Below are 12,858 nucleotides of genomic sequence, written 5' to 3'. Positions count from 1 at the left end.
GGGTGTGGTGGTGATGATGTATGCCTTTAACTCGGCTACTTTTCGAACCTCGGCAAAGTAAACGTTTCAGCAATCAGCCTCAGAAAGTAAAACGCACCACGAACGTGTCTGGTGTCAACAAAATTCCACTAATCTGGTCGCTCACACCGAGATAAACGATTATAGGACGAACCCCCAACTTTTGCTGTAAAACGCTGGGGCTGGAGGAGTGAGTCTTATACAGTAATCTGGAACAAGTCGAGGATTTACACGCAAACCGCGCTTCGTTTATAGTCGCGTCACGCGTGTCGGCTTCCGTACCCGCAGGTATCCCGAAAGCCACGCGCTGTGCCGTCGAGATCGCCAGCTCAAAGGTGACACTTTTGTCGATTAAATAACGCGGCAGCTGTTCAATCCGGATTATACGACTCTCCGGAGATTAAGCCGGACCTCGTACACGTGACCGATCTTTATTTATCAAATAAAGTTAGATATCTGGCCACAGTAGATAATAAACAACGACTATACTTTGATTTAACTTAACGTTTTAATGGAGCCTCATCCACTCACAAACTCGCACTGAGCAATGTGGTGAAGTATGGTCAAACAGCCTCCCTTGTGATGTGGTTGATGTGATGTGGTTCCCTCCGTGTAAATTCACGATTACATTAAAGCCCTCCCGTCCGCCGGGTTGTTTGACCATACTTCACCACGCTTGGTCATTGCGGGTTGGTGAGAGTGGCAGGCACCCCAGGACCGATTCGTTTAGAATTTGACGAATATCCACTGTGACGTTTGCCGTGCCCAGGGATCGAACCGGGCGCGCCGGGGCTCACAGCGCAGTGCGCTAACCACGGCGCCACCGCTCCTCCCTCACGCGCGGCCATTCCCAACGGGAGAAGAATCCGCCTCAAGACTCAGCTCCACACTACGACTACGACGTTTAGCTCGCGTGAGTAACTCAAATCTTGCTTTAACACGTGTATACATGCATGCGAGTTACCTCTCACCTCGATTCTCATACTGTGGTGATCGATAATCTTTAATGGGCGCATTGAGCCCCAAGAATGAGTTGCAGGAGAGTTCTACGATGTTTCGCCCATGGGCCAGAGCCGACATTGGTACCACAAGGTAAATAATTTAGTCGTAAACATTTACAATATGTACGGCTACTTGAAGCTAATTACAGTGCTTTATAAACCCACTCATTTCAAGTGCTCACATAAGTCACTGGCGTTGGCCCTTTAACAAAATAGGAACCGCTAAAGTTACGCCACCGTTAGGTGGTACCGACAAGTAAATGGCTGCTCTGAAGGATTTGAATTTAATTGGGATGTTTGAAAATGTGTTTGAATTAGGATGTTTCGCCAGATCCTTTGATGGTTGTTTGGCCTCGTGTGGTAGAAAAGCAGAGAACCGGGTGAAAAGGTAACGAGATATCACCGCGGACCTGTCTCTATCGACTGCGTTTAGTGTTTAGTTTGTTCTTACCCCGCACCTCCCATTAGCACGGTTGGCAAGGTTGGTTACGTACGGTGGGAAAGAAGTTGAACATGCATACGACCAGTGCCACCTCTCAAATAAATGTCACGGGCCGCCACGTTGTAGAACTAAACGTGGTTTTCTGTGAATGAAAAGTCGCGAATCTGCAACGGTTCCTTGGGCCACTTGCCGCGGCCTCCGCAGGCCGCCAGACTTGGTTCCTGTCAGACATGAAGTGCTCCCTCGTTATTCGCGAGGGATACATTCCGAAGATGCTCACGAAGAGCAATTTTCGCAGATGATATTGCCCTAACACATTTCCTTAAATACACAAATAAGCTATTAAATATCCGAAATTATCATAAATTAAATAATAGTTGCGAATGAACTTACCTTAAATTATGATGCTGCTGCACAGGAGCATCACTTTCTCTTTTTTCTCTCGACGCAGTCGTGTAGAGTTCCAAATGTGATTTGCAAATAGCCAAAATTTTGGATAGCAAGTTCGTGAATAATGAGGGAATACTCTATCTGCCATACAACAAACTCATCGGTGTATCAAATGCTTTACGGCTCCCATCTTTGCGCGATCCTTCAAACCTTGCCCTCCCAGCTTTCTAGGCAACGGGCGGTGCCGGACACGAGTGGACGATGGAGCCAGACCGTCGACCTAGGCGCAGACGCCGCTCCCAGGCGCACCATCGCACCAGCGTCAGCCTCTGCTACGAGAAGCTGCGCTCCCTGATGCAGCCGTACTTCAGCAGCTGCAACATTTCCAAGGTGCCTGTGGTGTGGGGGGAGGGGTGTTTTCTAACTCTCCCCCCCCCAGCCCATCACGAGTGGTGATGGTGGTGTGGATTTTTGACAGCTGTGCCTGAAGTTCATGCCCACCTACGTGGTGGTGAAGTATGATTAAACTCGCACGGTTAAGCCCGTGTTGTGGTTAGGCCTTCATCCAGCAGTGGACTGATAAAAGGACTGGAAATAAAAACAATGCGGTGTAATATATGTTATGATTTAGTATTTATAGTCACATGATATGTCAGTTACAACATGGGTCTCAATGCATACTCTCCAAAAAAACATGTGACTCTTTGATGCTCAGTTCTAGGGCGACATTTTTTCTCTAAGTCAATCAGCCAAGTTATGTAATTGACTCCTCTCTCTGCTTGATTACTTGTGCCCCTTTAAAACTGGCAGCTGTCCCAACATCCTCGTGAAGTCAGGAAAGCTGAAATCATTATTATTGTGTCTCTGCAGTGGATGTTGCTGTGCCAAGTTAAGGTGTGCATTGTGCAACTGGAGAATGCCATCGTCAACCTCAGCGAGCAAAATGGTAACGTGTTTGTGCGTTTCGCTATTTTGCCACTTGGCTCTCCTCGATGTGATGTTGGGATGTGCCACGTGTCGATTGGCACGTTGTCCCGACGTTTCGCAGCATGTCCTGGAAGCATCCTCAGGACATTTTTTTGAGAACTGTATGAATCGGCAATATATTTATTCATGATAAAAAAAAACTCTCCATAACAATTCTATTTTTGCATAATTCAATTTGTTCAGGAGCAAAATGCCAATGTTGAGGTCTGCGAGCGACCACAAGAGGGCTTCAGAAGAGAGTTTGTGTAGTTTTGCTATCCCTCTGTTGCAAGAGTGCAGACTGCAGTAGTTTACTATATGGTCCATAATTTGGGTTTCATGGCCCCAATTGCACTTTGCGTCGTCTTTAATTTTCCATTCATGAAAGAGATGTGCGATCGGCCTGTTGATGTTCCGAGGCAGTTGATTGTTACACCACCGGTGTCTCCCTGGAGGGGCACAGCAAGCAAACCTAGGGATGAGATCCTTGACTTATGGCCTGTGTTTTGAGGACAGCCAGATACATAATACCATCGTTCAGTCTGTAAATGACGAATCACTCAATCACAAAAGATGCTTTTGTACTTGAAATGCGCATTCGTGTTAAATCATTAATATCGGCTGTGAAAACTCACATGTCAAGTTAACCGCATCGTATTATTAACCTGTGACTCAGACCCTGTGTGTGTGCTGTGTGTGTGTGTTTGATCAGAAAAGAATGGGCGTTATATCCCCTTTCCATCAACCCTCGAGGCCGTTCAGATGGAGTTTATACATGAGTATTACTCGGCCAGGTACGGAAAAGCTAGGGTGTTTTAATTGTTTTAATTCTGACGTTGTAATGGGATCGTCGCGCTGCATTGATTCACCTATTAACACCGATTCTTTCTCACTCATTGTTACTGTCCTGTTTCTAATGTGTCTAATTTATTTAGTTTCATTCGTACGGGTTTGTTCACACCCTTAGCATTAATGGAACGTGAGCATGGAATTTACATGTAACTTGGCTTTTTGGGTTTTCTCCGGGTCCTCCGGTTTCCTCCCACGCGTATAAATGCTCATTAATTGGCTGAATACATCTTACTATACAGAGGACAGCATAGCTCAGGAAATTGTTGGTGTCTCCAGCTCCTCACCACCTGGCTGCTGCCATCCAGCTTGGTCTGTGGTTCTTTGCCGATTGTGAGAGATGCAATTCTCTTGAACGACAACGCTTTGTGAAAAAACTAAACATTATTCAAAACTATATATTATATATAAGACTATGCATGATATAAAACTATAGATTATATATAACTATACGTTATATATAACTGTTTATCACATGCGTGGTCAAGTGTGTATCAAGCAGAACTGCACAGTCAGGATAGAATTGGGGATAAATAAACAGGCTCATCAGTTAGCCATGCCTAGCTGGAGAATACCAAAAAGTGCACATAGAATTGCAAGTTTGAAGAAGACAGCGAACCCTTGACACCTATTTAAAAATTAGGGATCAGGTGACACCGCTATTTTGACTACCTTGACGCAGTTGCAAGCAAAACCTTGTATGTCTTAATTGCTAAATTTGTAAAAATTGTTCTTCAGCTGAAACAATAACAATTTACTTGTCGTTAATCACTTGCGCACGTAACCATTTCATTTGTTTTGTTGATGCTTAAAAATGTGGCTGGATACGTCGCGTGGCCTAATCCAACAATCGGTGATGAACCCTTTGCCCGTGTGTTGTGCGAGCCACGCGATTAGTGCCGGGAGACGGGCGAGGTTGGCGCTGCCCCTGCACTGTCCCGGTCTAAGCTCACCAAGAGGAGTCAATGTGAGTGGCCGTAGGGTCAGGGCCCACTGCGTCCCTGCGGCATTGGCCTCCGATTACCACGGTTGGCTAAGTACGGATTGAAAGAAGTTCAACTTGCATACACGAACATGTCAACCCCACCACAAACACTGGACCTAACTATAGCCCTCGCGATAGCAACAGCCGTACCTCTAAGACTATGTCTAATCATAGCCCTAGTCCTAACTATGCACACTCGTGATAACCTAAGTTATAAGAGTTGCGCGTGTATACATGTACTTACCAGTTCAAGTCATAACTCTCGCTTTAATCATGATACTAGTCCTAGCCATAGCACGAGCCTACTACTAACACTAGCCCTAATTATAGCACCAGCACTACCACTAGCCCAAGTCATAGCACTAGCCCCATGCATAGCCTGAGCCATAGCACTAACTAGAAATGATCAGAATACTCATCACTTTATTGTTTCCTTTAGGCAAGTGCTAATGGAGTCGCTGTAGAGTGAAGGTTACAGCCCCTCTCCTTGTGTGGGGCTCCCAGAAGTATGTATCAGCAGTGCACATTGATGACTACTTTACTGATGAGTCCTAAAGAGAATTAAAGAAATCCGTAGTTGGCTCGCAACTGCTGCCTGTTGGGATGGCCATATTTTGTCAACTCTTCGACAAAATGGCCATGCATTCAGTTCTTTTGAGTTGGTTGCCTGGATAAGGCTGAGAGCTGTTGTGCAGAACTGCTTTTTGTGTTTAGCGCACCTCTGATTTGTCACGGTTGGTTATGTATGGTGCAAAAGAACTTCAACATTCATATATACGATGCTGCACAACTTTGTGTGTTGTTAAATCTGTGAGTCCCTAGTACCAACAGAAGCCCCAACCAGCAACTATACGCATCGCACTAACCATGACACTAGTTTTAACCATAACATCCTTTAGTGTAATTGGCCAAACATTCAAAAGTAGCAGGACCCTCCCAAAGAAGAGCCTTGAGACTAAGTGAGGCTTTCTTGATATATAAAGGGCATTATTAGAACTATGACATGAACTGTTCATAACGTGTAATAATAATTAAATGTATAAAGCTCCCTTTAACAGTCGTGTGACTTGTCCGATATAAACCTGACGAAATTTATCTAAGGGTTGCCGAAATGATCGCTAATAAAGTTGCTTACGAGGAAAGACTCGCGTGCTCGAAAGCGTTGGCACAATCCGTGCACGATTCCCGAAGTCCACGCTTTGTTTCAGACGCACGAGGAGGCGGCGGAACTGAGCAGAGCGCTGCAGGAGCTTCCCGTGGAGTGCGACGTTGCCCAGCGTTTCACTGCGTGAGCCAACTCTTGCTTCGCCGCATGTTCATTCGTGGCGTGAAACGCCGGCGTGAATGCAGGTTGCCATCCCTGCGGCGATTGTTTTTTTTATTTTGTGGCTGCAAATCGCATTATGATGGTGGGATTTTTTCCACCACACGGGCTGGCCCGCTGTTGCCTTCATCAGAATTCAGGGGTTCGGGCAGAAATACGCTGTTACCACTCACCAACTAATCGCTCCGCTGGCGGACCTAGAAGAAAGTTCACGTCTATATAAAACTATAAACTATTATTTTACCAGGTAAGGCCCACTGAGCGAGATAGCTCTTTTCCAGAATTGACCTGGCTATCACATATAGCTCAACAACGTGGCTTATCGTGTGGAACTTTATAGCAGCCAAATACTCTAACTGTACTTTTATTCTAAATCTGGAGGGAAAAATCGGAGGACTCAGAAAAAAATCCATACAACCACGGGCGGAATATGCAAACTCCAGATGTACAGGCGTCAGGGTTGGGATCGAACCCACGACCTCCTCTATACAAGGCGAGGTAGTTAACATCTCGCTACGGTGGCACCCTATCTTAGAGTGTCTCTAATGTAGGCCAATCAGTTTCAAGGACAATGCATATGTAGTGAGTCCAACTGAGTCGCAGACGTTAGCCTTTAGAGGCAACACATTTATTATATTTACACGTAATAATACACAAAGGGGTAACTGCCCCTTTACCAGATACAGTCTAGGGTGGTGACCACCCAGCCAACTACACTAGACGGAGGAGTTACAGCTACGAAGGGTCGTGCCCTCACTCGGGTCCTGGCCACGTGTTGATGCCTTGTAGGACGTAGAGCCCCCATCTACATGGTGTCTTCGATGACAGTGCATCGCACGCCGCGACCCTCCCGGGCCGGCACCATACAGTGACATCCCCGATGTCACTACACACACGTTATAAAAGCATGTTTGTTTAATGCAGATTTGATGCTGGCAAGAATGTCCCATAGATATATAACGAACATTCACTAGGCCAGGTTTAATGACTGGGGCCTTAGAGAGGTGCACAGGAATATTAACGGAACATCGCCGCGTATGTGTAACTTGTAAATGTACAAGTCTTCTGGGTGTGTGTGTCGATCAACCCGTGGCACCTGGGTTTGTTCCATGACCTGTCAGCAGCGAGCCTTCGACACTTCACGTGGCCTCAAAGTGCACCTGGCCTAGCACAAGTGTCATGGTGATGTCACCACCACTTAGTGGCGAACGGCGGTTGTTATTATGTGAGTGTAGGGAACCCGGCGACCCAATTTCGATTCCCGTTCACGGCCAATACCAGTGGCGATTATCTGAACTGGTCTTGGGCCTCCATGGTACAATGTATAAGCAACGCCACTAGGGAGACAAAGGCGGCTGGGTGTGGTGCTGGCCACCCATCCCCTCATGTGCTGTGCCGGCCTTCATAGGTGCTCGCTAACAGCACTTGCCCCAAAAGTCTGTTAAGGCTACACGGGGGTCATTGTCTTTGGTTCGCGAGAGTAGCCCTACTCCCTCACGTTGTTTTTGAGCTGCCGACTCCCCTTCCAAGGAGCTTTATTGAAAACACCCAGGCTGACTGCTTTTATTTTGTGTACATCCGTTAAGAGCCGCTCACTAACGGCGCTTGCTCCTGCATTCTGTTTGGCTGCTGGGTGGCTACTCTGCGTCTGTGTCCCTGTGCTTGCAGTGGGAGCCAGATGAATGCTGGGTTGGATCAGCCTGAGGATGGCTCCTATCGCATTCCCCAGTCCTGGTTCCTGGCCGGGTCTGCCTTTGGATTCCTGGTACCAATGCACGCATGGCCACCAACGAAGTGATGTGGTCCGAGCTACTGTTTGTGCTATGTGCTTGTGTGTCTTTGTGTGGGGAGCAGTAGTGCAGTGGTTAACGCGCTGCGCTATGAACCCTGTGTCTCGGGTTAGATTCTTGTTCACGGCCAACAGCAGTGACGATTATTTGAACCGTTCCTGGGACTCCCCGAGGTTTAATCAGCCTCAAATGAGTATCTTGTGCGGTGAGTAAACATCGCCACGAGGGAGACAAAGGCGCCCGGCCACCCACCCTCTTTTGTGCTGTGCCAGCTTTCATAAGTGGTCGCTAACAGCACTTGCTCTTATGGTCCGTTAAAGGATATATGGGGAATCTTCATATTTGTATGTCTTTTGTGAGTGTGTCAGCGTGTGTCTGCTATGGTGGGGGGTGTGTAGCGGTTCGTGCACTGCGCTACAAACCGACCGACCCGAGTTAAATTGCTGTTCATGGCCATCAACACCAGTGACAGTTATCTGAACTGATCTCTGGCTTCCCCGAGGTCAACTCAGGCTCAAATTTGTATTTTGACGTGTGTGTCTGTGGGTGCATGTTCATATCTGTGTGTGTGCAAATGAACCTTATGGCGGTACCCAGGGGTACCATAGCACCCCGGCTCTCGCACAATGTCCGTGATGCAGTCATTTTTAGTCTGTTGATGGTCGGCGATGTGGTAATTGACTCATCTCGACGAGCTGTACACGATGCACTATGGTGCATACGAGCGTTCAGGTTTTCAGCGCAATCGTCCTCGCTGGGTTTAAACATCGTGGAGTAGCACTGATTTTGGATTTATTGGTACCCCAGTCACGGAGTTATTTACACCCCTGGAAAAAATAGTGTCCCAGAAATAAAATATTTAATTGCCTCAGACATTTTGTATTATTTGGTACCCCGGGGTACCGCCATAAGGATCATATGTATGTGTGTGTGTATCTCGACTAGCCAAAACATCGCCACTAGGGGGACAAAAGCGGCCGTGCCGGCCTTCATCGGTGCTTGCGAACAGCACTTTCCCCAAAAGTCTATTAAGGCTCTTTGGTTCTTTCGGTCAAGTCACGTAGGTAGAAAAATAAAATAAAACAAAAAGTAATAAATCACGACGCTTCGATCGCAACACAAGCGGTCGTCCTCAGGCGGAAAAATAATCCAGCAGTGGAACTGCTGAACCAGCGAGAGAGCTGTTACAACAAGAGGTTATTTATAAATATTTTATTTTTCTACCAACGTGACTTTACCGAAAGAACCAAAGAGTATGGATTCCTGCAGTCACAAAAGCTTTAAATCAAGGTCTATTAAGGCTATATGGGGGATATGTCTCTTATTTTTCTTATTTGTGTACGTACATATGTCTGTGCAGTATATATGTGTGTGCAACCATTACCAGAACATTGCCATCCTCTTTGTGCGGTTAAGAAAGTTCCTGTAAAGAGTTATTCAACATAACCTTCCTCGCCACCCTTAGGAGAGGCTTGCAGAGCCCCAGTATGGATTCAGGCCTGGGCAGTTTTGCACTGATGCCATATTCTCTGTCTGCTACAAGAAGAAGGGTAGGGAATTTCAACAGGACCTAGACCTCTGCTTTATTGACCTTGGCATGTCTATCATACCATCAAGTGACTAGGGGATTTGGGTTATTCTTCATGTTTTTTGGGTCCCTGATCCTCTGCTCACAATCTTTAAGGAGCTTCATGATGGTGGGCAGACCCAGGTAACGCTGCCTGGCCGGTAGTTGGAGGCATTCGCTGTTCACCTTGGAGGTGCGACAGGGATGTCATTATTTGACCCATTCTGTAACCACGTGGTTCAAGAAGTTTTCCATGGCTATACCAGAGGAATTTGCATCTGGTGCAGACACAATGGGAGGCTGATCCGATACCAGGGTGCGGTCGAGGGATTGCTTCCTTGTGGTCAACCATGTTACGTAGCCAATGATCTGGTAATTGCTGCTGGCTCTGAGACGGTATTTGACTCCAACACTATTCCGGTCGCAATTTTCCAGTTTGCGCATTTATTTATTTATTTGGGTAGCCTTTCGGTTCTCCCTCACGTTCCGGCTTAACCGATGAGCCCCGACTGGGAGAGGTTTTTACCGTGTGTGCCATGCATGCGAACGCGCGTCTCTTTGTGTGTACACATCTCTTTGTGCGGAGCAGAGCGATGGCGTCTGCGACACGAGCCAGTTGCTGCAGTGCACGGAGAGCTTCGAGGATGACGAGTTGTGATGGCGACCCGTGATGACGACCTGTGACAGCGACCCGTGACTGTGACCTGTGACTGTGACCTGTGACTGTGACCTGTGACAGCGACCTGTGACCTGTGACCTGTGACTGACCTGCGACCTGTGACCTGCGACCTATGACCTGTGACTGACCTGTGACTGACCTGTGACAGCGACCTGTGACCTGCGACCTGTGATTGTGACCTGCGACTGTGACCTGCGACCTGTGACCTGCGACCTGACTGACTGTGACCTGCGACCTGTGACCCGCGGCCTGTGACCCGCGACCTGTGACTGTGACCTGCGACCCGTGACTGTGACCTGTGACTGTGACCCGTGATGACGATCTGTGAAGACGACTTGTGAAGACACACATGCGCGCGCCTCAATAACTTGTGTCACTGCTAGAGGCCCTTGCAAGTGACAGGAGTGACTGAGGCTTGTGTTTACAGAAACACTGAAACATACAGCATACACGAGAACACTTGCCACTTGCAGGCGCATGGACACACACACACACAGTTAGCTGTGCAGCACTGTTGGTTGTCTGTTACGCGATGTCTTCACGGTTCACCCGACCGGCGCGTCAATACATTGTCACGATTTAGGGTTTTTATTTAATTCACGAATCCATGTTGTTGCACTTGTGGTGCATGTAGAGCCTGCAGTGGCATGCATTTTACAATCTACAAAGAGGACCGTTGGCGAAGTAGTTAGCACACTGCCATAAACCCAGTCACCTGAGTTCGTCCCCTCACTTGTATGCATGTTGAACTTATTTTGCACCGTACGTAGCCAGCCATGCTAATTGGATAATTGGAGTTGTAGGGGAAGGACAAACTAAACCCAAAAATCAGTTGTAAAGAAATTATTGTTCACTCTAGATGATTTAAAAGTGCATAGCTCCAGTGGCTTCCTCATATGGGAAGGAAGAGCATTCCAGATGGCTGCAGAAGCGCACCTGAAAGTATGCGATGTGGTAACTGCCCTTGTTTGATTTAGCCTTGTAGACCAACGAGACGAGGACTGTTTGTGAGCGCCTATTAAGGCCATGATGGCACGCGAGGGGGTGATGTGGCCAGTAACACTATACCCAGCTACCCTATATTTGCACGTACACAAGACATGTATACTGGGACTGTTTGAACAGAATCTAAGGCACAGCACGACCCGATTAGTGTAGCCGTTTTACTTGTGTATTGAGTAGTAAAGTAGGCCATTAAATGTTTGGTCGACGTTCTTGCTGTATAGATGTTGAGTAGCATGTTACATTGGACGCTGCCACTCTGGTGGAGCGGTCAGTGCACTGGGATTGCAATCCAGAGGTAGCCGGTTCGATTCGGACTCCTGCCACGTAATTTGAAATGGCGTTTCTTATACAGTCCCCCTGCAGTATATCCACCCAACCAGTCGATTGGCAGGTCGCCTGTGATGGGGTGAAGTGTTGGCAACTCCCACTATTTTCAAGGGTCTGACCAATGTGGAAGAGTAGGCGAAAAAATACCACTCTATAGAGCTTACTAGTGATTCCCTTCCGTCAGCAGAGGCATAAGCAAGGATTGCAGGGATGCCATTTTACCTTTATAACCTGTGGAGTGATGCTCAGGCAAGTTTAGTGTTCCTAGGGTTCAGTGTTAATGCCAAAGACTTGTACAACCAGCCAGACTCGGGCACCTTGAGGATTATCCGCGGCTATGTTAACGGTCAAAGCTCAGAGAGACAGATTGTGGAAGTGTTCAGATTCCAGAGGCTCGGAGAGATCGACCAAGGCACCCCTAGGACTCCTAGGATTTATTGTTTGTGACATTTTCTATTTGGTGTTGTAGGACATTATCCTTGTTACGGACATCATTTTTTGCATGCACAGCGTTGTGAAATAGTTAAAAGTAAACAGCAGTTTGTAATTGTACACGTTACGGTGTTTAAACCGATGTTATTAAAATGTTTACACCTGCGTTGTTATTAAAACGTTTAAACAAATATACACGGTCCCGTGAGTGCGGACGGTGAACAGGATGTAGTTATTGCCCTGCTGACACCTGGGAAATAAATAATTAAATAACGATCGTGCAAGGGCCCCGCGTGCCAGTCTCCTGCCGGATGAAAGCACCTCGTGCTTGGTCGGTGGTTGTGGGGGTGTTTGGCCGCCATACTTCCCCATGCGGGTTGGTGAATGGCGGGGGGAGCCCAGGACTGTCTGGTGTCGCTCTCACCGTTGATGTTAGCCGTGGCTGGGCTCATCGTTTCAAGTTGATTTGCCAGATTACATTTCGGGTGACCAGTTTTGAGTCTCATTTACAATATTCTTAGGTTTTTTCGGTAAAGTCACGTAGGTAACACATTAATAAATAAGTGATTAAGTAGGTGGGTGAGTGAGGGGATGGATGACAGGTGAGTGGAGCAGTAGTGTAACAGTTACCGCACTGCTATGAATCCGGCATCCCGGGTTCGATTCCCGCTCACAGCTAACACCAGTGATGATTATCTGAACCGGTCATGGGCCTCCTCTAGGTCGACTCAGTCTCAAATTAATATATCGTGCAGTGCGTACTCGGGAGACAAAGCGGCTGGGCGTGGTGCGAGTCATCCATCCCCTCGTGGGCCGTGTCGTCCTTCATAGGTGCTCGCTAACAACATTTGCCCCAAAAGTCTGTTCAGGCTATACGGGGGATCTGTATTTTGGATGAGTGAGTGATTTCAAGCTAATGTTGCGTGACCAGATGAGAACTCTGATATGATGGATGAGTCTCATTGAGTGACTGGGGGCATACGGCTGCTGCCAGTAGGTGGTCGATGCTTGCTGCGTTGTATATAATCCCAATTGAGTAATTTGCGGTGTAATTTTAGAATTTTAACAATGTGGACCCTGACC

The 12,858-nt window shown here is 47.3% G+C and overlaps 1 protein-coding gene across 2 annotated transcripts; it reads left to right on the top strand.

Moving 5' to 3' along the window:
• The first annotated feature begins 11 nt into the window (after positions 1-11).
• On the top strand, positions 12-11,966 carry LOC144736670 (uncharacterized). Of its 2 annotated transcripts, none has more exons than XM_078619245.1 (9): positions 12-353; positions 788-931; positions 2,075-2,241; positions 2,722-2,797; positions 3,530-3,611; positions 4,552-4,633; positions 5,860-5,939; positions 7,644-7,740; positions 9,922-11,966. In XM_078619245.1, the coding sequence occupies exons 3-9, from the start codon at positions 2,113-2,115 to the stop codon at positions 9,988-9,990; spliced, it is 615 nt and encodes a 204-aa protein (XP_078475371.1). In that variant the 5' UTR covers positions 12-353; positions 788-931; positions 2,075-2,112; the 3' UTR covers positions 9,991-11,966. The 2 variants fall into 2 exon arrangements, with proteins under 2 accessions (XP_078475371.1, XP_078475372.1); XM_078619246.1 differs by having other exon boundaries at positions 18-353; positions 4,564-4,633.
• The last annotated feature ends 892 nt before the right edge of the window (positions 11,967-12,858 follow it).

The sequence above is a fragment of the Lampetra planeri genome, chromosome 62 (genome assembly GCF_965212315.1).
Source record: "Lampetra planeri chromosome 62, kcLamPlan1.2.h2, whole genome shotgun sequence".
Classification (NCBI taxonomy): Eukaryota; Metazoa; Chordata; class Hyperoartia; order Petromyzontiformes; family Petromyzontidae; genus Lampetra; species Lampetra planeri.
Note: the sequence above shows the minus strand (reverse complement) of the source record. Positions and strands in the feature narration are given on the sequence as shown.